The following is a 21,787-nucleotide window of genomic DNA, read 5'->3' as shown; positions in this document are numbered from 1 at the left end:
TAACCAGGACCTGCCCCAACAACGCTTATCCTGGCCCTACCCCAGGCCTCGCCCTCATGACGCTCAACCTGGCCCCACCCCAGGCCCCGCCCTCCTAACGCTCATCTTGGCCCCGCCCTAGAGTCCGCCCCCAGGACGCTCCTCCTGACCCTACCCCCAGGCCCCGCCCCCTCTCTGCCGCCGCGCACTGCCCTGGGCCCACCCCCTCTTCAGTCCAGGCCCGGCTTCCGTCCGGTCTCCCGGCAACGCTGCGGCCCCGCCCACGTCATGGCGCCCGAGGAGAAAGTGGGGACCGAACTCGTGCTGCAGAGTTTCGAGCGCCGCTTCCTGGTGGCGCGCACACTGCGCTCCTTCCCCTGGCAGGTGGGCGGCGGGGCGAGCGGAGAGGCCCGCGGGGCGAGCGGAGAGGCCCGCGGGGCGAGCGGAGAGGCCCGCGGGGCTCGCGGGAGTCCAGGGGCAGACGGGATGGGTCTCCATGCTGAAACCCGGGTCGCTCCTGCCACGTGAGTTCCTGGGCTCTCCCCAGTCAGGGCCGCGAGACCCGGTCCCCGTCCCTGGGGCCTGGCCAGAGTCGCTCGCACCCCTCCTGCCCCGCGAACTGGCGGCGGAAGCTGGGGGCGTCTCCACCGCCTTGGGGGGGCAGAGGCGTGCTCGGTGTAGGGTACAGTTCACGATCATTTTCATGACTTTTTAAAGGTAGTAATCGTTCTGGTCACTGGGACACAGCTGCCCTCGCCCATTCTAAAAAGTCAGCGCCCTCAGGCCCGCGGGTAACCACTTCCTCCTGAGCGCGGTGACCAGGTCACAGGCTGTCCCTCGTGCCTCAGTGTTCTCATCTGTATGTCGAGCACTGCACAGAATCGGATCAAGCGCTGAGGCTTTCACGCCTGTGATGGAAGAGACAGAGAAGGGGGTGGCCTCTCCTCTCCCTGGGGACCTGCCATTCTCAGCACAGGCGCATGGCAGGCAGCAGCCTCCCTTCTGCCAGCAGAGGGGCTTAATGCACCCCGCTCCATTTGTAATTCATGTGCAGTGAGCTCACTGGGATGAGTCAGTTGGGATATATATTCCTCCCTGGGTCTGCCCCATTTCATGGGGTGTTGCTTAATCATTTGCGTTATTCCATTGACATAAAATATTTAGCACTCAGAGATCATTTCTGGTCAGGAGAAATTTGTGCATTTTTAACCCAAGATAGAAACCTTCATAAAAGCATCATAGGTCTCCATTCAGTATTGACTATAATTGTTCACATGCCCACACTGAATGCTAACTTCGGCTCACCCTCAACACCCACGAGGTGGGTACTATTATTATCACTCACTTTTGACCAGAGAGATTGTTTGATTAGGGTGAAGTAGTTGAGAGTTCAGACCCAGGAGACAGCCTGCCTGCTTTGAATCCTGGCCCAACCCCTGGCCCTCTGTGACCTTGGGCAAGTGACTGCATCTCTCTGTGCTATTGTTTTCTTATTAATAAAATGGGGGATATAATGATACCTACCTCTTAGGGTTGTTGTCAGCATTGAGTACAAAAGCCTGTGGATCAGTGCCTGGCTCATGGTAAATGCATGTCGGTGTTAGCTGGTGTTTTTATTCAGTCTCAAAATGTTTAATAAATGCCTTCCGTGAGCCAGGCACCATGGATCAGCAGTACCCATGATAGATGAGGCTCTGCTTGCATGGGAGAGCCAGATAATAAACAAATAAATGAATAAACAAGAAAAGACCAGATGACAGTGTCTTTAAAGCCAATAAAACAGGGAAATGGTGAATGGAGCAACTGGGGAGTAGAGTCACCAAAGTCGGGGAATCAGGGAAGCCTTCTCCAAAGAGGTGGCATTTGAACTGGGGCCTGAGTGGTGAAGCAGCCAGCCATGGGAAGGGCTTGGGGAACAGGATATGCAAAGGCCCTGTGGTGGAAACAAGCCAGCTATGGTTGAGGAAAAACAGCAAGGCAGCCAGTGTGGCTGGAGTGGAGTGAGCAGGGTGGGTCAGGGGTGAGGGAGAACAGGCCAGAGACAGGGATTAGGACCAGGTCTTGTAGGGCCTTTTATGGCATGGAGTGAGCTCTGAAGCAATGAAGTGCCTTGCCGTGTGTCACATACCAGCCGAGACAGTTTGCCTAACTCAGGAGCCAAAGCTCGCTGCTGGGCTTGAGGCCCCTGTAAGAGGACAATGTAACCCAGGCTGGTATGGGCACATTCTGCATTTCCACTTAAACTCAGATGGCAAGCCCATCAAACCTTGTTGCCATGGCTGCCCTGGTAATTCCTGGCTGACCAGTGCAACCAGGGAGCTGGCCCATGACCCGGGTGGCCGCTAAGTAGCCAGGACTAATGCGGCCAAGAGTCAGCCTTCTTCCTGTGACTCATCCAGTTGCACCCAGCGACATCTGAAGGTCAGGCTTTCAGCCGCTGTGGCTTCCACTTCCAACTGGCTCAAACGTCCCCAGGGAGGGATCACATAGCGCTTTGTCAACACATTCCATTGCGTGTTTTAATGTTCCTGTGAATGCGCCCTTGAGATTTCTCTCTCTCCCGTCCACACAGAGCTTAGAAGCAAAGTTAAGAGACTCGTCAGATTCTGAGCTGCTGCGGGATATTTTGCAGAAGGTAAGAATCCCAGAGTCCCTGGGACTCATGACCCTGCCTCCTGAATCTCTCCAGAAGACCTGAGAGAAGAACCACAGGTGTGCTTGTACCCTTTAAAAACACCCCTGTTCAAAGAACCAAACCATTGAGTCAGCACTGCAGGTGGGTGTCAGCACCTCCAACAGCTCCTGCACTTCCGTTTTCTAAGACTTAGACAAAGACATCAGAATATACAAAAATCTGCAAGAGGGGGAAAATCTAGCGAATGTTTTTTAAACCATCCACAGCAAAAACAGAGATGACAGGTACAAAACAGCTTCTAGCATTTGGTAGATGCTCAGAGACTTTCTTTTTTGCATTCATGAGGCCTGTCCTGCCAACTCTTGTCTCTTCTAGACCTAAATGGGCCCTTGCTTTGCCCAGGGTGGGGTTTGGACTCAAGTGCATCTGCATGCAGGTGAGAGCCAGGATCACCACCCGGCCCAGCTAGAGGCTGACCTTGGCCTTGAGGGCCAAGTGCAGATCACCCTGCATCCTGGGTCTTCACCTTCGAAGGGCCATGAGCCCTTCTGAAAAGACAAAGCAATAGACTCCCTCCCAGAAAGAAGTGCACCAGGAGAATATGTTTTCCATACAAACTCAGGGGAGACAGACATCCTCCACCCCCACCCACCCAGCCCATCCTAGGAGCCCTGGTGAAGAATTCCTGTGCTAGAGGTGAACCAAGATTATCCACGTGGAAAAGATGCAGCCACAGCAGGGAAGACTTTCGGGGCAATACAGTAGGTCAGGGCTTCGATCATGGAGATGCCTGAAGTTATCTCACACACTGCTCTGAGTTTCACCCTAAGCCTCACTCTCGTAGGTGGTGAAGCATGAAATGCAGGGAGAGCTGCTTTAAAACCCAGCACAAGGCTGGGTGCACTGGCTCACACCTGTAATCCCAGGACTCTGGGAGGCTGAGGTGGACGGATCACCTAAGGTCAGGGGTTCAACACCAGCCTAGCCAACATGGCAAAAACCCATCTCTACTAAAAATAAAAAAATTGGCTGGGCTTGGTGGTGCATGCCTATAGTCCCAGCTACTCGGGAGGCTGAGGCAGGAGAATCACTGAACCCAGGAGGCGGAGGCTGCGGTGAGCCAAGATCGGGCCACTGCACTCCAGCCTGGGCAACAGAGCGAGACTCTGTGTCAGAAAAAATGAAAAACCAACACCAGCATGAAGAGCCTGTGTATTGCGTGGTGTACTTTGCTGCCCTTGAGCAGAATCTGCATCCCACCCAGCCAGCAGGCACTGCGGACTGTCTCCTCCCTCTCCCTCCAGGCTCCTGTTTTCCCACCATCCCCACTCCTGCTACACCAGTCCCTCTGCCCTCCTTTCCAAGTGCCAGCCTGTGGCCACCTCAGAGCTTGCACAGACTGTTCCTACTGCCTGGAACTTGCTCATCCTGCACTTGGCTTCTCTCAGCTTTAGCGGGAGTGTCACCCTGAGCGTTCTCTCCCCTCCGTCCTGTCCCCAGGGACACACGCTCCAAGAGAGCAGTTGCTGAGTGGGACTTCCCGCCTCTTCCATAAAGCCAGACAGTTGGCGACTGTCCTTCCAGCAAACCCTGGTTCACACTGGCTCCCCTGGGAGGGAGGTGGTTTGGGCCCACATGCCCTCTGTTCCTGCTCAGAATGGGCATTAGAAATGCTGCCATAGCCTGTGCCACTGCAGTGGAAGCATCTTTAGGAAACGGCTTATATCTTAAGACAAACTTCAGATGCGTGGGGCCAGAATGCCGTGTCCATCTACATCTTTGCTGAGGGATCGGGTAGCCTGGAGTTTGCCCTCTGCTGTGTTGGCTTGAAGCTCACAGGAGACTTAAGATGGGCTCTCGAGCAACCAACGTTCTGTCCTTTGCCATAGACTGTGAAGCATCCTGTGTGTGTGAAGCACCCGCCATCAGTCAAGTATGCCCGGTGCTTTCTCTCAGAACTCATCAAAAAGGTCAGTTATGGGCAGTGTCCGCCCAGTAGCTGGACAGCATAGCCACCTGCGTGCTGGAGACCCCATCCTTCCCAGGCCCTGGGCCTGCTTTGCAAACCCCAGCATGGCAGGGGCCTCCCCAGGCAACTGGCTGCATCTGAGTGTGACCCATGGGAGACAGTGCAGGGCAGGAAGAAGGGGAGGCCAGTGTCTCTCCCTCACTCTGCCTCCTGGGGTTTCCACAGCAGCTGCTTCTGTGGGGCCCCAGCTCCTAGCATATGAATTCTCATTCCTACCAGGCTGGTCCAGCCCACAGCATTGGAACCCTCACTCACACCCTCTGTCCTGCCCGCCGAAGGGTTTGGAGTTTCCTGCTCTTGTCCGTCTCTGGGTTGCCCCACGGGCCCCTTTTGGAAGACTTAGCTCTTGCCATACCTTTGGAACTAGTTCCTCTGGTGAATTCTGTGCTTTGATCCTGCTGGAATGAGCTCTTTCCTGACTGATATAGGATGGATTTTATTTTTTACTTATTTATTTACTTTTTTGAGACAGTCTCACTGTGTTGCCCAGGCTGGATTACCGTGGCACAATCTCTGCTCCCTGAAACCTCTACCTCCTGGGTTCAAGCAATGCTCATGCCTAGCCTTCTAAGAAGCTGGGACTACAGGCACACGCCACCATGCCTGGCTAATTTTTGTATTTTTAGTAGAGACAGAGTTTCACCATGTTGGCCAGGCTGGTCTCGGACTCCTGACCTCAGGTGATCCGCCTGCCTCGGCCTCCCAAAGTGCTGGGATTACAGGCATGAGCCACCGCACCTGGCCTAGGATGGATTTTAAAGATGGGCCTGAACATGCAGGGTTTGACATGAGGATGTCGAGAGGCCATTCCTCAGTAGGCAGTAGCAGACTTGCTGAGTGAAAGGGCCACACTTTTAGCAAATAAACAATCCTCTGCTTCTCCAATACCTGCTTTCTCCCTAGTCCTCCCCAAAAGGGTGCATCTGTGGTCACCAGCAGTTCTGCCCTGTGCCACCAGGAGAGGGCAGCAGTCACCTAGTGTACCCTTCTGCTGCCCTGTGAATCATAGGACAGGGCCAGCTGTGGAAAAGCAGCCTGCTGACAGCCACAGCCAGCAGCATGGGCCGCCCTCACAGTTCTGTCTGGGCTCACTTAAAAGCACCTTTTGTTTTCCTCCTCTCTGTGTTTGATCCAAACACAGAGTTCTCTGTCGTGGTCATGTGGCAGCTCTCACGGAATCCTCGTCTCCTGCCCTAGACTACACCTAACCCTACCCTCTCAACACCTCTTGTTGAAGGCCCTCCTGTCCAGGTTTCCCTTCCAAGTGGAATTATTTTTTTTTAGAGACAAGATCTCTGTTGCCCAGGCTGTCCTGGAACTCCTGGGCTCAAGCAGTCCTCCCATGTCAGCCTCTAGAGTAGCTGGAACCATTTGGCACACACCACCACGCCCAACGAAGTGAATATTTTATATGCCAGCTGGCCGGTATTACACCATTCCATCCCAAATCTCCCCTCCAAACTTGGTGAAAATCATCTGGCCATTTTTACAGATTAGAACAAAAGCAAACAAGCTCTCACTCTGTCTGCCCCCAGCACGAGGCTGTCCACATGGAGGCTTTGGACGAGCTGTGTGAGGCGCTGGTGGAGACCCTGATGGCCAAGGAGTCCACCCAGGGCCACCGGAGCTATTTGCTGGTATGAGAAGGGCACCCTCCTCCCCCTCACACCCCGGTTACCCTTCCTGCACAGACAAAGTGAAAATGCGGGTGTGGGTTCAAATTCTGACTCACCCATTCTGCAGTCTTAGACATGAAGTCCATTAACCTTCTTTAGCCTGTTTCCCTGTCTGTAAATCAAGCACTTCAACAACAACAGCATGTCTCATGGGGTTGTTGGGCATTTGTCCAATAGGTGACACACACTACCTGCTTCACAAGGACCTGGTGCCCAGTCCTCAAAGAATACTTGACAGGGCTGGACATGGTGGCTCATGCCTGTAATCCCAGCACTTTGGGAGGCCGAGGAAGGTGGATCTGAGGTCAGGAGTTTGAGACCAGCCTGGCCAATATGGTGAAACCCTATCTCTAATAAAAATACAAAAATTAGGCCAGGCGTGGTGGCTCATGCCTGTAATCCCAGCACATTGGGAGGCTGAGGCAGGGGGATCACCTGAGGTCAGGAGTTTGAGACCAGCTTGGTCAACATGGTGAAACTCCATCTTTACTAAAAATACAAAAATTAGCGGGGTGTGGTAGCTGAGGCAGGAGAATCTCTTGAACCTGGGAGGTGGAGGTTGTAGTGAGCTGAGATCGTGCTATTGCACTCCGGCCTCTGCAATGAGAGCGAATCTCTCTCAAAAAAAGTACAAAAATTAGCCGGACATGGTGGCACACAACTGTAGTCACAGCTACTTGGGCGGCTGAGGCAGGAGAATTGCTTGAACCCAGGAGGCAGAGGTTGCCATGAGCCAAGATCGTGCTACTGACTCCAGCCCGGGTGACAGAGCTCAAAAAAAAAAAAAATAAGATAAAACATAGATACAGAAAACCACAAAGGAAAAACATAGCATATTGAATCATCACAAGGCAGCCACCCCTTCATAGCCACACCTGGCCCCTGGCCACCACTGACCTGTGCTCCATCGCCAGAATTCCATTGTCTCAGGAATGTTCGATGAATGGAATCCTGGGTGGCCTGAGTGTCTTTCATGCCATGTGACACCCTTGAGACCCGTGCAAGCTGTTGGTATGTCAATAGTTAGCTGCTTCTCATTGCTGAGTGGCGATTGGTCCTGTCATGGTTTATTCAGCCACATGGTGGATGGCTACTTGTCTTCTAAGCCACTTGCCTTCTGATCGCTGGACTTACTCTCTCGCCCTCTCTTGGTGCAGCCCTTGGGAGGCTTGGTCACACTCTCCGAGAGCACAGCCATCATCTCCCACGGTACCACAGGCCTGGTCATATGGGACGCCGCCCTCTACCTTGCAGAATGGGCCATCAAGAACCCAGCAGCCTTCACTAACAGGTGACCTTGGGGCACAGGGCAGGGCACTGAGGCAGGCTTACCCTGGTGCAGTTGAAGACACGGTCCCCTTTCCTCCCACCAGGACTGTCCTAGAGCTTGGCAGTGGTGCCGGCCTCACAGGCCTGGCCATCTGCAAGATGTACCGCCCCCTGGCATACATCTTCAGCGACTGTCACAGCCAGGTCCTCGAGCAGCTCCGAGGGAATGTCCTTCTCAATAGCCTCTCATTAGAGGCAGACATCACTGCCAACTTAGACAGCCCCAGGGTGACAGTGGCCCAGCTGGACTGGGACGTAGCGACGGTCCATCAGCCCTCTGCCTTCCAGCCAGATGTTGTCATTGCAGCAGGTAATGCCCAGCCCCAGGCATCCTGTGCAGGCGGTGTCCTTGCAGCTCTACCCAGCCCTCGGCTCTGGGAAAAGGGAACAATGGACGCTGTCAGGAATGGACATGATGGGGCTTCCAGAAGAGGTACTCTGGGCCTCCAGGGTGACATCAAAGGACAGGCGTGCCTCTTAAGGTGACCTTCAAGCCACAGACCTCTTGTTGGAGACAGGCATACTCCCGTTTCAGTCATCACCACATGGCTCTGTCCCAGAGCCATGCCCTGTGTCCTTCAGAGACCACAGGAGGAAAACAACCACTTCTGGGATGAGGACAGGGCCCTTGAGAGAAGGTGGTGTTTGGCTGGGCCACCGAAAACCCCTCACCCCTGCCAGCACACTCAGTCCCCTCTCTGGTGGAACAGAGCTCTGTCTGTGGTCCTGGGTCCAAGCCCTGAAACCCAGAGGTCCAGCGCTGGCCAGGGGCACAGGCCCAACCCCTCAAGCCAGCAGACCAATCGGCAGACACCTGAAACACGAAGTTCATAGCAGGGTCAGGCTTTCTGTCATTCAAAGCCCTCTAGATAGGCCGAGAACCAGAGCTGGTTTTTTAAGGAACACCAGTGAGTCTGGAGATTTTTTTCTTTTGCTTCGGTCTTTTGCAGCTTTCTCTACTAAGGGTTCTCCTTTTTCACCCAAGTAATTGCCTTTCCATCTAATGGCCCAAATGGTCAAATGGCATCTAATAGTCTCATATGACCGCTGCCTCTCTGGCCTCGCCCTGCTGCTGAGGTCAGTATGAACTGGAACTTTCCACTTGTCCCTTTCAGTAACCTGAAGCTTTCACCGTAGACGTGCTGCATTGCCCAGAAGCCATCGTGTCACTGGTCGGGATCCTGCGGAGGCTGGCTGCCTGCCAGGAGCAGCAGCGGGCTCCTGAGGTCTACGTGGCCTTTACCGTCCGCAACCCAGAGACGTGCCAGCTGTTCACCACCGATCTAGGTGAGCCCCCACGCCCACCTGGGCCTGCATGGTCCCCAAGCTGTCCCTGCGGGACTCCAGTGGAAGTGAAAGAACTGGGCGCCGGGGAAAAGCTAGGATGCCCCACACTCCCACACCATGCGGTGAACTCGGGCAGAGGCCGGTGAGCAGGGTGGGCTTGGGGTGTAGGGGGCTTGCGGCAGGAGGAGGGCGGCTCAGCACAGGGAGGGAGGGTCTGAGCCCAGCAGCCCTACTATGTGCTTCAGAGCAGGGTTCCCTAAGCCCTTGGGCCTTGGTTTCATCTATAAAATGGAGGTGGTGGGAGGGGCACTCGGGGTCAGGGCTGGACACAGCTGTGGCCTGCAGGACGCTGGAGCACAGGCTGTACAGGCGGATCCACCACGCCACTGTCCTGAGCACCCAGTTGATGGAAGACGAGCAGGTGACTATAGAGAAGGGGAACTTCTCAGTGGGCCAGCCACTGTCCTCAGACCTGACGTTTGTCAGCCCCCAGCACCTGTGAGGGTGTGCTGTCATTGTCCCATCTCACCGACAAAGACACTAGGACACACAGAGGCCAAGCGACCCTCGAGCTCCTGCAGACTACAGCCCAGCCACCAGGCTCTCGTGCCTCCACACTACACCCAAGCCTCCCAATGCCACCAGCCTCTGCCCCAGCTCCCCCTGAGCACAGTCCCTCCTGGCAGCCATGTGCACAGATGCACCCGCAGCAGCCTCTGCCTGCACACAGAGACACAGACAACCCAGTGCCTGTCCACGTGGGGCAGCCCGTTAACTACAGAGCCAACAAACAAGCCAGCACATGAAGGCATACCGGGTTCCACTACAGAGTCCCGCACAACCTCGCACAGGAGGCTGGCTGGGCGCGGGGCTCAGGCCTGTCATCCCGGCACTTTAGGAGGCTAAGGAAGGAAGACTACTTGACCCCAGTGGTTCAAGAAAAACCTGGGCCACATAGTGGGACCCTATCTTCACAAAACATACAGAAACTAGCCAGATGTGGTTGCACACGCCTGTAGTCCCAGCTACTCAGGAGGCTGAGGTGGGAGGATGGCTTGAGCCCACGAGGTGGAGGCTGCAGTGAGCCCTGATCTCACCACTGCACTCCAGCGTGGGCAACAGAGCAAGACCCTGTCTCAAAAAAGCAAAAAGAAAAAAAAAAAAAGGAAGTCTTTCTTCAGATACTTACGTGAAAAAAAACCTGCAGTATCTTTTAAGTGAAAAAAAAACAGTGCCAAGCAGCACACATAGTATAAGCCCCCGCCCACCTTTTTTTTTTTTTTTTTGTTTTTGAGACAGAGTCTGGCTTTGTATTGCCCAGGCTGGAGTGCAGTGGTGCCGTCTCAGCCCACTGCAACCTCCCACCTCCCAGGTTCAAGCTATCCTCCCATCTCAGCCTCCTGAATAGCTGGGACTACAGGCGCGTGCTACCATGCCTGGCTAATTTTTGTATTGTTTGTAGAGTTGAGGTTTCACCATGTTGACCAGGCTGATCTTGAACTCCTGACCTCAAGCGATCTGCTGTCTCAGCCTCCCAAAGTGTTAGGAATACAGGCGTGAGCTACTGCGCCCAGCCCCAGTTTTGTTTAAAAACTAATAATAATCACCCACACATGGTTATGAGTACCTATATTCCAACTACTCAGGAGGCTGAGGCGGGAGGATGGCTTAAGCCCAGGAGTTTGTGGCCACCTTGAGTAACATAGCAAGACTTCATCTCATAAAAAATTTATCACAATAATCATTTTCACATAAGTATACCTATAGGGGAAAACCTAGAACATATATATAGCAGGCTTGTCCAACCTGTGGCCCAACACAAATCTGTAAACTTTCTTAAAACAATATGAGGTTTTTTTGTGATTTTTTTTTTATTTTAGCTCAACAGCTATTCTAGCTTTAGTGTATTTTATGTGTGGCCCAAGGCGATTCTTCTTCTTCCAATGTGGCGCAGGGAGGCCAAAAGATTGGACATCCATGATATACACGTTAACAGGTGCCATCCTTGGATGACAGGATTATAGAGATTTCTACACGTTCATATCTGTACTACGTCATTTTTATAAATACGCATTTTCCACTTGTAACAAAAAAACGTGATTGAAAATCATCCCGGGTCACAGTATCTCATGCCTGTAATCCCAACACTGTAAGAGGCTGAGGCTTTGGGAGGCTGAGGTGAGCAGATCACCTGAGGTCAAGAGTTCAAGACCAGCCTGGCCAACACGGTGAAACCCTATCTCTACTAAAAACACAAAAATTATCCAGGCGTGGTGGTGCATGCCTATAATACCAGCTACTTGGGAGGCTGAGGCAGGAGAATCACTTGAACCTGGGAGGCGTTGCAGTGAGCTGAGATTGCACCACTGCACTCCAGCCTGGGGAACAGAGTAAAACTCCATCTAAAAAAAAATAATAAAAGAGGCTGAGGCAGGAGCATCACTTGAGGCCATGCGTTCAGGACCCCATCTCTACAAAATAAAAAAATTACTGGCATAGTGGCATGCATCTGTCATCCCAGCTACTCAGGAAGTGGGAGGATTGCTAGAGCCCAGGAGTCAAGGCTGTAGTGAGCAATGACTGTGCCACTGCACTCCAGTCTGGGTGACAGAAGAAGATTGTATCAAAAAAAAAAAAAAAAAAAGAATCATTCTGGCTAATGGCTCTTCAGACATCTGTGCTTATGAGAACACCAGCCACTTCTAAGCTTTGTGTGTGTGTGTGTGTTTTGAGATGGAGTCTCACTCTGTCACTCAGGCTGGAGTGCAGTGGCACAATCTCGGCTCACTGCAACCTCCGCCTCCTGGGTTCAAGCAGTTCTCCTGCCTCAGCCTCCCAAGTAGCTGGGACTACAGGCACCCGCCATCGTGCCTGGCTAATTTTTGTATTTTTGTAGAGATGGGGTTTCACCATGTTGGCCAGGCTGGTCTCGAACTCCTGATGACAAGTGATCCGCCCGCGTAGGCCTCTCAAAGTTTTGGGATTACAGGCATAAGCCACTGTGCCTGGACACTTTCTAAGCTTTGTGAAGAGTGAGTTGACTGAGCAGCCAGGTAGATGTGGGTTCAGATCTCTGCTTCTGTCCTGCTGTGCCAAGTGCTGGGGCAGACGCGGGCAGAGAGTGGACAGCGGCATGGTGCCTGCTGCTAGCCATTTCTATGTAAAACCAGATTTCTGGTCCCATCCTGGTGGCCAATTCTAGGTACCTGGCTGGGCCTGGGAACCTGTGAAACAAGTAAACTGACTTAGACACCCCCTACCCCGCCAGGCCTGTCCTAGCAGCCCCACACAAACGCTCACGTCCTGTCCCCAAACACCGCCATCCTCAAGCACGTGCTCTGTTTCCAGGCTGGGCTGGTATCATATGGGAAGCGGAAGCTCATCATGACCAGAAACTGTTTCCCTATGGAGAGCACTTGGAGATGGCAATGCTGAACCTCACACTGTAGGACTCACACAGGACTCCAACGGGACTGTGAGAATCAAGTCACTCTCGTGGGAAGAATTTTTATATGGGAAAGCGGATAAAACTTTCATTGTACTGGAATGTTTGGAGAATGTTAAATTCCAAATCAGAAACCACAAACTGCCCTCTAATAAGACATCGGCTATCTAAGCGTGTGGGTGCCCCCTTTCTGCCAGCAGTTCTGGTTCTTACAAAAATCACCATAAATCAGACATGAAAATTCTGGCTTTTTGCAGATAAAAACGTGTGTATCAAGTATGACGTTCCCCCAACGTGGACACACTTGGTTCCTCAGAAAACCAAGCCCACTGCAGCTGCCACATCCCTGGACACACTTGGTTCCTCACAAAGCCAAGCCCTCTGCAGCTGCCACATCCCTGGACACACTCGGTTCCTCACAAAGCCAAGCCCGCTGCAGCTGCCACATCCCTGGGCCTATGGTGCAGCAGGTGCTTTTTTCAAGGCAGGGATCAAAGTGTTAGGAACACAGCAGAAAAGTGACACCTGGAGACCAAATGCAGGATGAGGAGTACTGCAGAGGTCACAGGGAAGTCACAGAACAGTAATACGCTAACAGGGGCATGGGGCGTGAAGAACAGAAGAAGACAGGAAGCGTTTCAGAGACTCCAAAGAAGAAATCAGGGCCAACCACAGCTTCCCGGGTCATTCACCAGGTGGCACCACTGCCGTCATTTCAGCTTCTGGCCACTGGGAGGCGCTGCTCGAAAGGGTTTGCCCTGACACTCCAAGAAGCTGCGGGAAGGACAGCAGGGGCCCTGGGGTTTTAGCCTCTGGCCCAGGAGTTATGTGTCCATAACCAAAGGGAGCACAGTCTGCACCCAGCTCTCATCCCATCAGAGCTGCTGCGACTCCTGCAGGTTCTTCCGGAACTGGTTTAGCTTGCCTGCAGGATCAGGAAAGTTTGAGAAAAGCATCTGCAAAATACTAAAGAGCAGAGCTTACCTCATTGCCTGTGCCCCCCCCATCCCAGGTCACCACCTGGCTGACACCTGGCTCCCCGACCCAACAACAACCCCTCCCAAGTCCCTAACTCCCTCACTTGGACTTGAGACCCTTCACACCCCAGCAGCGCTCCGCCTCCAACTTGACATCATGCTTTCTGGAAACTTCCCTGTATGCCCCACTTTCCCACACTTGGTGCGCTGGAGCACCTTCCGGCCTCTACATGCTGTGCGTTCCCCTGTGAGCACCCTCCTCTCGGCCTCTGGCCAACACAGTCCCACCCATCTGTGGGTAACAAGGGGGTGTGGGTGTTCTTTTCAGCCTTGCTAAACTGTCTGAATCAAGGATCACAAACTACAGCCTGCAGGCGAAATCCAGCCCACAGCCTGTGTTTGTAAATAAAGCTTTATTGGAACAAAGCCACACCCCTTAATCTACAGATGATCTGTGGCTACTTTCACACCACAACAGAGTACCATGGTTGTGACAGAGACTGAGGGACCCAGTCTAAATGACTTCTGACCTGGACCTTTACTGAAAATCCTCCCAATCATTCTGTTGACAAGAATGATGTATTACTTTTTGCAATAAGAAACAAGTAACCTTTGCAGAATTCCACCCATCTTTCAAGGCTGGTCCCAGAAGTTCCCTTAGCCCACGCACCTACCTGATCCTGATCACTTCCTAAACTGCAGCCTGGCCCACCCGGCTCCAGCATCATTTGTGGAGTGTCAGCTCCATAAATCCAGAGGGCAGGTGGCATTGTGTCTTAACTTTCCCGAGCCTACTGTACTGAAACAGGACAGCAGAGTAGGCCAGCCTCTGTGACTTCTGCTCCCTCCCTAGCTTTTCCACCAGACCCCCCATGGTCCCACCCTGGCTGTGGGAAGCAGGGATCAGGGAGTGTGGCTCGGGGCCAGTCTCCAGAACCCTGCCCACCCTGGCGTGGTGGCAGACATGGCTACCTGCAGCTGAGCTGCCAGTTCCTCTGAGTCCTCAAAGACCAGGCCATTTTCTTCATGTTTCACTGCTCATGTAAACCGCAGAGAGAACCAAGGGAGCCTGAGAGCTGCCTGGAGAAGACACCAGACCCCTGGGGTGCCCAGCTGGGCCCCCACCCACCCCACGCTCAAGCCAGGCTGGGGGTTGGAACAGGGGGTGTGGTTTCTGGGAGCTGGTTCTTAGATTTGGCATCTGAAGGGTATAAAGGCCTGGGGGGGTGCACATCAAAATGGCCAAACCGATTTGAGGAGGGAGCCTTAAGGAGGGTTTGTACCTTCTGTGCTGGATGCTCTTCAAGGACTGAAGAATTATTTTTGCATGTTTTTCTAAATTCCATGGCCATGGAACAAGTAAAGGCAACTCCCTGGGGACTGGTTCAGCACATAAAAGATGACTTTTCTAGGACACCAGATTTGATCCCGACATTCCCTGAGCTCAGCTCACACGAGGGGCTCGCATCCCTGAATCCCATCCAGAGGCCGGCTCCTGAGCAGGGGCCAAGGGCTCAACTTGTGCTGGGGTTACTGCTTCTAGAATCTCCTCTAACGCCACCCTTCCAAACACTCGTCTATGCTGGGTGGAGTGAGGCCACAGCTTGACACTCATTTAACTGATTCAAACCCAGCACGTGAGCTTGACCAAAAGGGACATGGTGGGAGAGAAAAACAAAGAAAACCATGTAAGCCTGGAGGCAATTCCCGCCAATTCTACTCTAGGAGCAAAAGCCCCGAGTGGAGTTCTAGTATTTAAGGTGCTTTTTTTTTTCATATTAGGTTGGTGCAAGAGTAATTGCCATTTTTAATGGCAAAAACCGTAATTACTTTTGTACCAACCTAAATATAACATGAGTTCTAAATGGAAGCAACTACTTCAGTGAGGCTCAGCCCAGGCACAGTAACCGCAGGGCTCCTCCTCATGGCCTCCAGTGTGTGCTAGACTGACCGAGGGGCAGGGCCTCACTGTGGGCAGCTCACTCTGCACTGCTTCCCCCTCAGCGGTGGATCTGTGAAGCTATCGCCAGAAAGATTCGGGTTCTGCTCCTACCACTTGAAGTTCACGGCACACGCAGGCAAACAGCCCCTGAACATGTCCACCACCTTCATGGGCAGGTCCAGGCCACTGGAGGACGTGTGCAGACAGACACCCAGGTCCACCAACCCTGCTAGGCAAGAGGGGTGGGTCAGAGCGCTGGTCTCTGCCCTGGGAACACATATCCTCCCAGCACAGTGAGACAACATCCCCCAAGGGGAGTGAAAATTGGATAAGACCCCCGACAGCCCCAAGCACAAGCGGCTTAAGCTGGCCAAGCAGCCACACGGCCTGGCTGGGACATCTGAAAATGTAAGCTGACACTTCTTATACGTAACCACAATTTGTTTTTTGTTGTTGTTGTTGTTGTTGTTTTGTTTTGTTTTGAGACAGAGTCTCACTCTGTCACCCAGGCTGGAGTGCAGTGGCACAATCTCAGCTCACTGCAACCTCCACCTCCCAGGTTCACCTCCCGCCTGTAATCCCAGCATTTTGGGAGGCCAAGGCGGGTGGATCACCTGAGGTCAGGAGTTCAAGACCAGCCTGGCCAACATGGTGAAACACCATCTCTACTAAAAAAAATACAAAATTAGCGAAGCGTCATGGCAGGTGCCTGTAATCCCAGCTACTCAGGAGGCTGAGGCAGGAGAATCGCTTGAACCCGGGAAGGCAGAGGTTGCAGTGAGCCAAGATCACGCCATTGCACTCCAGCCTGGGCTACAAGAGCGAAACTACGTCTCAAAATAATAATAATAATAATAATAATAATAATAATAATAATAATAAACCACAGCACATCCACCACAAACCAGCTGTCAGTGTGAAAATAAAGCCAAATAGCTTAACATTTCTAAAGACTAGCTGGGGCCAGGCATGATGGCTCACGCCTGGAATCCCAGCACTTGAGAGGCCAAGGCAAGAGGATCACTTGAGGTCAGGAGTTCAAGACCAGCCTGGCCAACATGGTGAAACCCTGTCTCTACTAAAAATACAAAAATAAGCCAGGTGTTGTGGCGGGCTCCTGTAATCCTGTAATCTAGTTGGGAGGCTGAAGTGGAAGAATCGCTTGAACCCAGGAGGCAGAGTTTGCATGAACTGAGATCGTGCACTCCAGCCTAGGCAACGGAACAAGACTATCTAAAACAAAGACTAGCTGGAGAATCCTGCCAGGGAAAGGCCCTCAGCCTCCAACTGCTCTGCTCACTCGAAGCTGGAAGATGCGGCTCTAGAGACCCATCAGGACGAAGCCACGACTCCCCACTTGGAGAAATCAACGGGGAAAGAGATGGAGGCAAAGGAGAACCATCTCACTGGGAGAGGCGACGCTGTTTGACACATCGTCCCTGTACCTCCCAAAGCCACTGCCCTCCCACACCTGGGCAACAGTGGCCCCAACCCCAGGCACAGCCCTCCTGCAGGAAGGAAGAGGACTGAATGGAGGGCGTGGCCGACTGAAAGGACGTGGCCTCCTCAAACCCCTTGGTAAAGGGCCTCTGGGGCCACCTGGCAGGGAGGGGCTGGCACACCAGGAAGTACCCTCCACCCGGGAGTTCAGCCAGAGCCCAGGTCCTGTCCGCAAGTGGCCTCCAGAGCCACCTTTTCAGAAAATGTACATCCCGCCCACACCTGCTCCCCCTGCTTAAGGCCCCGCCTCCTCCCTGAGCCTCCTGCTGGCCTCTCACCTAGAAGCGGGGTTAGTCCTTGGCCCTCCAGCCAGGGGGTGCAGACCTGGATGTGCTGGAAATGCTTCTGGTGGATGAGGTGGCTGTAATACTCCCTCAGAGGCCCTTTGCCTTCACAGAGAAGAGCAGACACTGCCGTGGACCCGTCTCTGTCCCTGCCACATGGCCCCAGGCCCAAGACACTCCCCGCTAGGAGGGATCCCTTTCCCAGAAACTCCACCCCTCAGCAGCTCCAGTCAGGCCCTATCTGGGCCCTTCCAGAAGCAACCCAGGAGCCCGGAGACCTGCAGGGGTGTGTGCACCCTGACCCCTGACACATAGCCCTGCACCTGCAACCAGCTGGCCTCGGGCTGCAAACAAGGCGGGGTAAGCACTAGCCTGGCACCCGACCGCCCACTGGGTGAGCCCAGCCTTCTGTCCGTGTTGTGCGCAGGGGACACGAGGACTCCCCCTGCCCTGGCACAGCCCTCAGAGCACATGGCGCAGGTTCCAAGCTGCCCCTGCCCTGCCACAGCCCCCAGAGCACATGGCGCGGGTTCCAAGCCGCCCCTGCCCTGCCACAGCCTCCAGAGCACATGGCGCGGATTCCGAACCACTCCTGGAAGCCTAGAGGCCAGAGGAGGGAGAAGAGCAGGACCAGCAGCTGGCCCAGACCCCGCCTCTTCCCACACCGCTTCCACTTTTCTCCCTCTTCACTGAGTCAACTTGAAAGGGCTTAGCAACAGTAACTGTGGGACAGGGGCTCTTCCGTTTGAAAAATTAAAAAAGGCTTGGTTAAGGCACCAATGACATGGCCGGGCACAGTGGTTCATATCTATAATTCCAGCATATTGGGAGGCCAAGGCGGGTGGATCACCTGAGGTCAGGAGTTCAAGACCAGCCTGGCCAACATGGTGAAAACCTGTTTCTACTAAAAATACAAAAATAAGCTGGATGTGGTGGGCAACTGTAGTCCCAGCTACTCGGGAGGCTGAGGCATGAGAATTGCTTGAATGTGAGACGCGGAGGTTGCAGTGAGCTGAGATCGCACCGCTGCACCCCAGCCTGGGCAACAGAGACTTTGTCTCAAAAAAAAAAAAAAAAAAAAAAAGACACCAATGACGTAACAACAAAAAAAAAGATGCTTGGAAACTACTGAAAAAGTAGAAAGCTTGGTATCCACAGATTCAAATCTGGGCTCCCTGCCCTGCTGTGAAACCCTCTGAGCCTCAGTTTCCCACATGTCAAGCAGTATAAGACCCTATGGCAGAGAGCTGCAGTGAGGATTAAGGAGACAAGATCGTGGGAAGCACAGGGTAAACGCTGCGTATCCCTCCCCCTCTGCCATCCCCCAACCAAACAGACACCCAGGGTCCCAGGCGGTACCTGTTATCACACAGATGAGAGAAGGAAGGTTGTGTCCGTGAAGAGTCAGTTGTTCAAACTCTGTGTGTAAAAAAAGAAACAATTCTACATGGAATTTCTGATAGAATTTTTTTTTTTTTTCAGACAGACTCTTGCTCTGTCACCCAGGCTGGAATCCAATAGCGTGATCTCAGCTCACTGCAGCCTCTGCCTCCCGGGTTCAACTAATTCTCATGCATCAGCCTCCCAAGTAGCTGGGATTACAAGCGCCCACCACCATACCTAGCTAATTTTTGTATTTTTAGTAGAGACAGTTTTCATCATGTTGGCCAGGTTGGTCTCGAACTCCTGACCTCAGGTGATCTGCCTGCCTCGGCCTCCCAGAGTTCTAGGATTACAGGTGTGAGCCACCATCCCCATTCAGAAAAAAATTTTTAAATAAACAATAACCAGAGTCACCTGGTCAGGTGGAGAAAGTGCACTGCTCTGGCAGGGAGTCCCCCAGCCTCTGTGAGATACTCTCCTGGAGGGGGCATTTCAGCCTGAGCGCCTGGTCACTCAATGACCCAAATGGGGATTCAGGGAGGCCCACCTCCACCACCCCTACTGTCCCCAGGCTGCCCCACCCAGTAGCCTGGGACAGGAACATGTTGCAGGCCAGGCAAGCAGCTCACAGTTCAGTGGCCCCGACAAGCCCAGCACTCCTCACCGCAGCCACACAACTACTTTCTAAAGCTTCCAGCAGGACAGAGAAGTCTTCGTCCTCTATGAGAAGAGAATTCAATATCAGTGGCCTGTTTCTAGACAGCACTCTTCCAGCTCACACACCCTCCCCTTCTCATTGAGACCATGGTGGGGTGGGGGCATGAAGGACTGGCAGGAGTGAGGAGAACACAGGTTGGCCAGGTGCCCGTCACACCAACCCTAAGTGCCCCAGGGGTCGTGCAGAGCTGTCCAGCTTGTGCTGCTGACCGGCAGAGCTGGCCGCTCATGGAGACGTGTCACCAGCCTGCTCCCAGCATCCCGCTCTGTGAAGGCCGACCGCTCTGTGGATGGGTCCTCAGGTTCTGAGCTGAAGGAGCAGAAAAAAACCCTGTGAGAGGCCACAGAGCAGGCCCAGGACCCAGAACGGGCATCTCCTGCCATGGCGAGTCCTGCAGACTCCCAACGGTTGGGGTGCCCGGCCACATCAGCAGCACCAGTCCACCCCTGCCATCCGGGGCCTGGGCTTGCTTTCTCTAATATTGTTGCTGGGTGCTAAGGTTACAACAGCAAAGAAGACTGACTCATTCCTTTTCTCCACGGGACTTACTGTCTTATCATCCCCTGGACTCAAGATGAGCATGCTAGGACGCCTTCCCACACCACCCCAGCTTACCCAGGTGCCCACCTCAGGGTGTGTGGACCTGCACAAAGGTCCCCTTCTTAGCCCCGTGAGACACCCCAGGGGACACACAGGTCCACAGATCCTGCCGCAGGCCTGGGAATCCACTGGCAGGAGAGTAAGACAGTGCAGGGGTCCACAAACATTTCCTAAAAGGCCAGAGAGTAAATACTTCAGGCTTTGCGGGCCACAGGTTCTCTGTTGCAAAACGCAATTCTGCTATTGTAGCTCAAAGGCGGCTGTAGACAACTCAGAAGGCAATGAGTGTGTTGTGTCCCAATGAAACTTGATTTACAAAAGCAGGAGACTGGCCTGTAGCCTTAGTTTGCCAACCCCTGGATGAGTGGGTTCCCAGGTCTGCAGTGAGAAGGGGAGAGGCCAGGGCAGTGGTGAGCAGGAGAGAAGGCAGCTGAGGATGGCAGGCCTACCGGGCCCTGAACGGAGAGTGCATGCCGCCCAGCTTCATGAAAAGCCGGTGCTGCAGGTCCAGAGGTGTCTCTTTAAAGAAAGATGCCGGCTTGTCATAGACGGTCACAGCCCTGCAATGAAATCATGGCAGGTCTATTGGGAGGGCTGAAGAAAGGCCTCAGGAATAGAGGACTCAGAGGCTCCAGGAAAAGAAGGACGCTTGGGGAATCCAGACGATGACAAGAAGAAGCCTTGCAATCACTTGGGAATGCACAGAGAGACGTCTTAGGACCAAAACTGCCTGGACCCCCTGGCTGGCTGGGAAAGAAACTCTGCCCTCTCCTCTCCCGGCTTCCCCAAATTTTCCCATAATGTTGCCAAGCATTAGTCCAGCGTGGAGGCTACTTTCTGCTCAAACCACTCATTTGGGTCCCGCGCCCAGCATCACCCATCCTCAGTAAAACAACCTTTATTTCCTTCTTCCTGGTTTCCAGAAAGTTCCCCTAAAGCCCTGAGGAATCACCGAATGAAAGGGGCTTTTTACAAACAGGAAACTCAAGTGGAGTGCCAATACACAACATGGATTGCACCAGGCTAGGTCTAAGATAAAGCCAGACTGTGGACAACAGGACAGATAAGACCCAACGTGGCTCTGCACTGCCTGGGACTGTTATTGTGTGGAGGAATGTCTTAGTCTGTTGCTCCTGTGGATGTAGCTAAAGCACGAACCAGGAGTTTTCATCCTTTTTTTTTTTGAGATGGAGTCTCTCTCTGTCACCCAGGCTGGAGTGCAGTGGTGAGATCTCGGCTCACTGCAAGCCCCGCCTCCCGGGTTCATGCCATTCTCCTGCCTCAGCCTCTGGAGGAGCTGGGACTACAGGCGCCAACCACCACGCCTGGCTAATTTTTTGTATTTTTAGTAGAGACGAGGTTTCCCTGTGTTAGCCAGGATGGTCTCGATCTCCTGAGCTCGTGATCCGCCCGTCTTGGCCTCCCAAAGTGCTGGGATTTTAGGCGTGAGCCACCGCGCCCGGCCCTCTTCATCCTTAGAAAGCAGTTAGAAAGACACCTGAGAACCAATCCCAAACTGCAGCCTTCCACAGAACCTTCTGGAACCTTCTGGAATGCAACTAATTATTGCCAGAGGGTCTTTGATGAGAGTCTACTCTCCACCATTTGTCTTCAAAGAGAATACCCACATATTCTCTTTCCGTGGAAAGGTAAGTTATTGGAGTTTATGCAGTATGGTATATTAATTGAGAGCTTTACTTCAAAGAATGTCACGTTTACGATTCAGTCTCACAGACTGGGTTAAAAAGGCAGTGTTGACTATTAAGTTGTAAATTACTATGATGATCATTATTATTGAAGCAAGCTGTGAGAAATGAGCATTATCTTACAATATCTGCATTTTAGTGAACCTGAAGGAAGAGTGTATTTGCTGGAATTACAGAAGCCTGAGAACCACAGGGGAATTCTCACTGCGGGGTATTCAGGGTCCAAAGCTGATTCTATTTTGCATGCTCAATCCTTCCTCAATTTATCTTTATTACTTTCTTTATTTTTTGAGACAG

General features: G+C 53.1%; 1 protein-coding gene across 9 annotated transcripts; it reads left to right on the top strand.

Moving 5' to 3' along the window:
• The first annotated feature begins 209 nt into the window (after nt 1-209).
• LOC115934341 (protein-lysine N-methyltransferase EEF2KMT-like) lies at nt 210-13,783 on the top strand. Of its 9 annotated transcripts, XM_063703926.1 has the most exons (9): nt 210-363; nt 2,552-2,614; nt 4,504-4,584; nt 6,179-6,280; nt 7,477-7,610; nt 7,693-7,958; nt 8,786-8,935; nt 9,281-9,356; nt 12,284-12,394. In XM_063703926.1, the coding sequence occupies exons 1-8, from the start codon at nt 268-270 to the stop codon at nt 9,328-9,330; spliced, it is 942 nt and encodes a 313-aa protein (XP_063559996.1). In that variant the 5' UTR covers nt 210-267; the 3' UTR covers nt 9,331-9,356; nt 12,284-12,394. The 9 variants fall into 9 exon arrangements, with proteins under 9 accessions (XP_063559996.1, XP_055237156.2, XP_055237157.2 ...); XM_055381181.2 differs by lacking the exons at nt 9,281-9,356; nt 12,284-12,394 and adding an exon at nt 12,638-13,783 and having other exon boundaries at nt 211-363; XM_031010476.3 differs by lacking the exon at nt 9,281-9,356 and having other exon boundaries at nt 214-363; nt 12,284-13,783.
• Nucleotides 13,784-21,787: the final 8,004 nt, after the last annotated feature.

This window comes from Gorilla gorilla, chromosome 2 (assembly GCF_029281585.2).
Source record: "Gorilla gorilla gorilla isolate KB3781 chromosome 2, NHGRI_mGorGor1-v2.1_pri, whole genome shotgun sequence".
Classification (NCBI taxonomy): Eukaryota; Metazoa; Chordata; class Mammalia; order Primates; family Hominidae; genus Gorilla; species Gorilla gorilla.
This window is presented reverse-complemented; position numbering and strand designations above follow the sequence as displayed.

Coding starts and splice junctions, on each gene's coding strand:
- LOC115934341 (XM_055381181.2), top strand. CDS start 268: ATGGCGCCCGAGGAGAAAGTGGGGACCGAACTCGTGCTGCAGAGTTTC. Junction 6,281..7,476: donor GCCACCGGAGCTATTTGCTG/GTATGAGAAGGG, acceptor CTCTTGGTGCAG/CCCTTGGGAGGCTTGGTCAC. Junction 7,959..8,785: donor AGATGTTGTCATTGCAGCAG/GTAATGCCCAGC, acceptor CTTTCACCGTAG/ACGTGCTGCATTGCCCAGAA.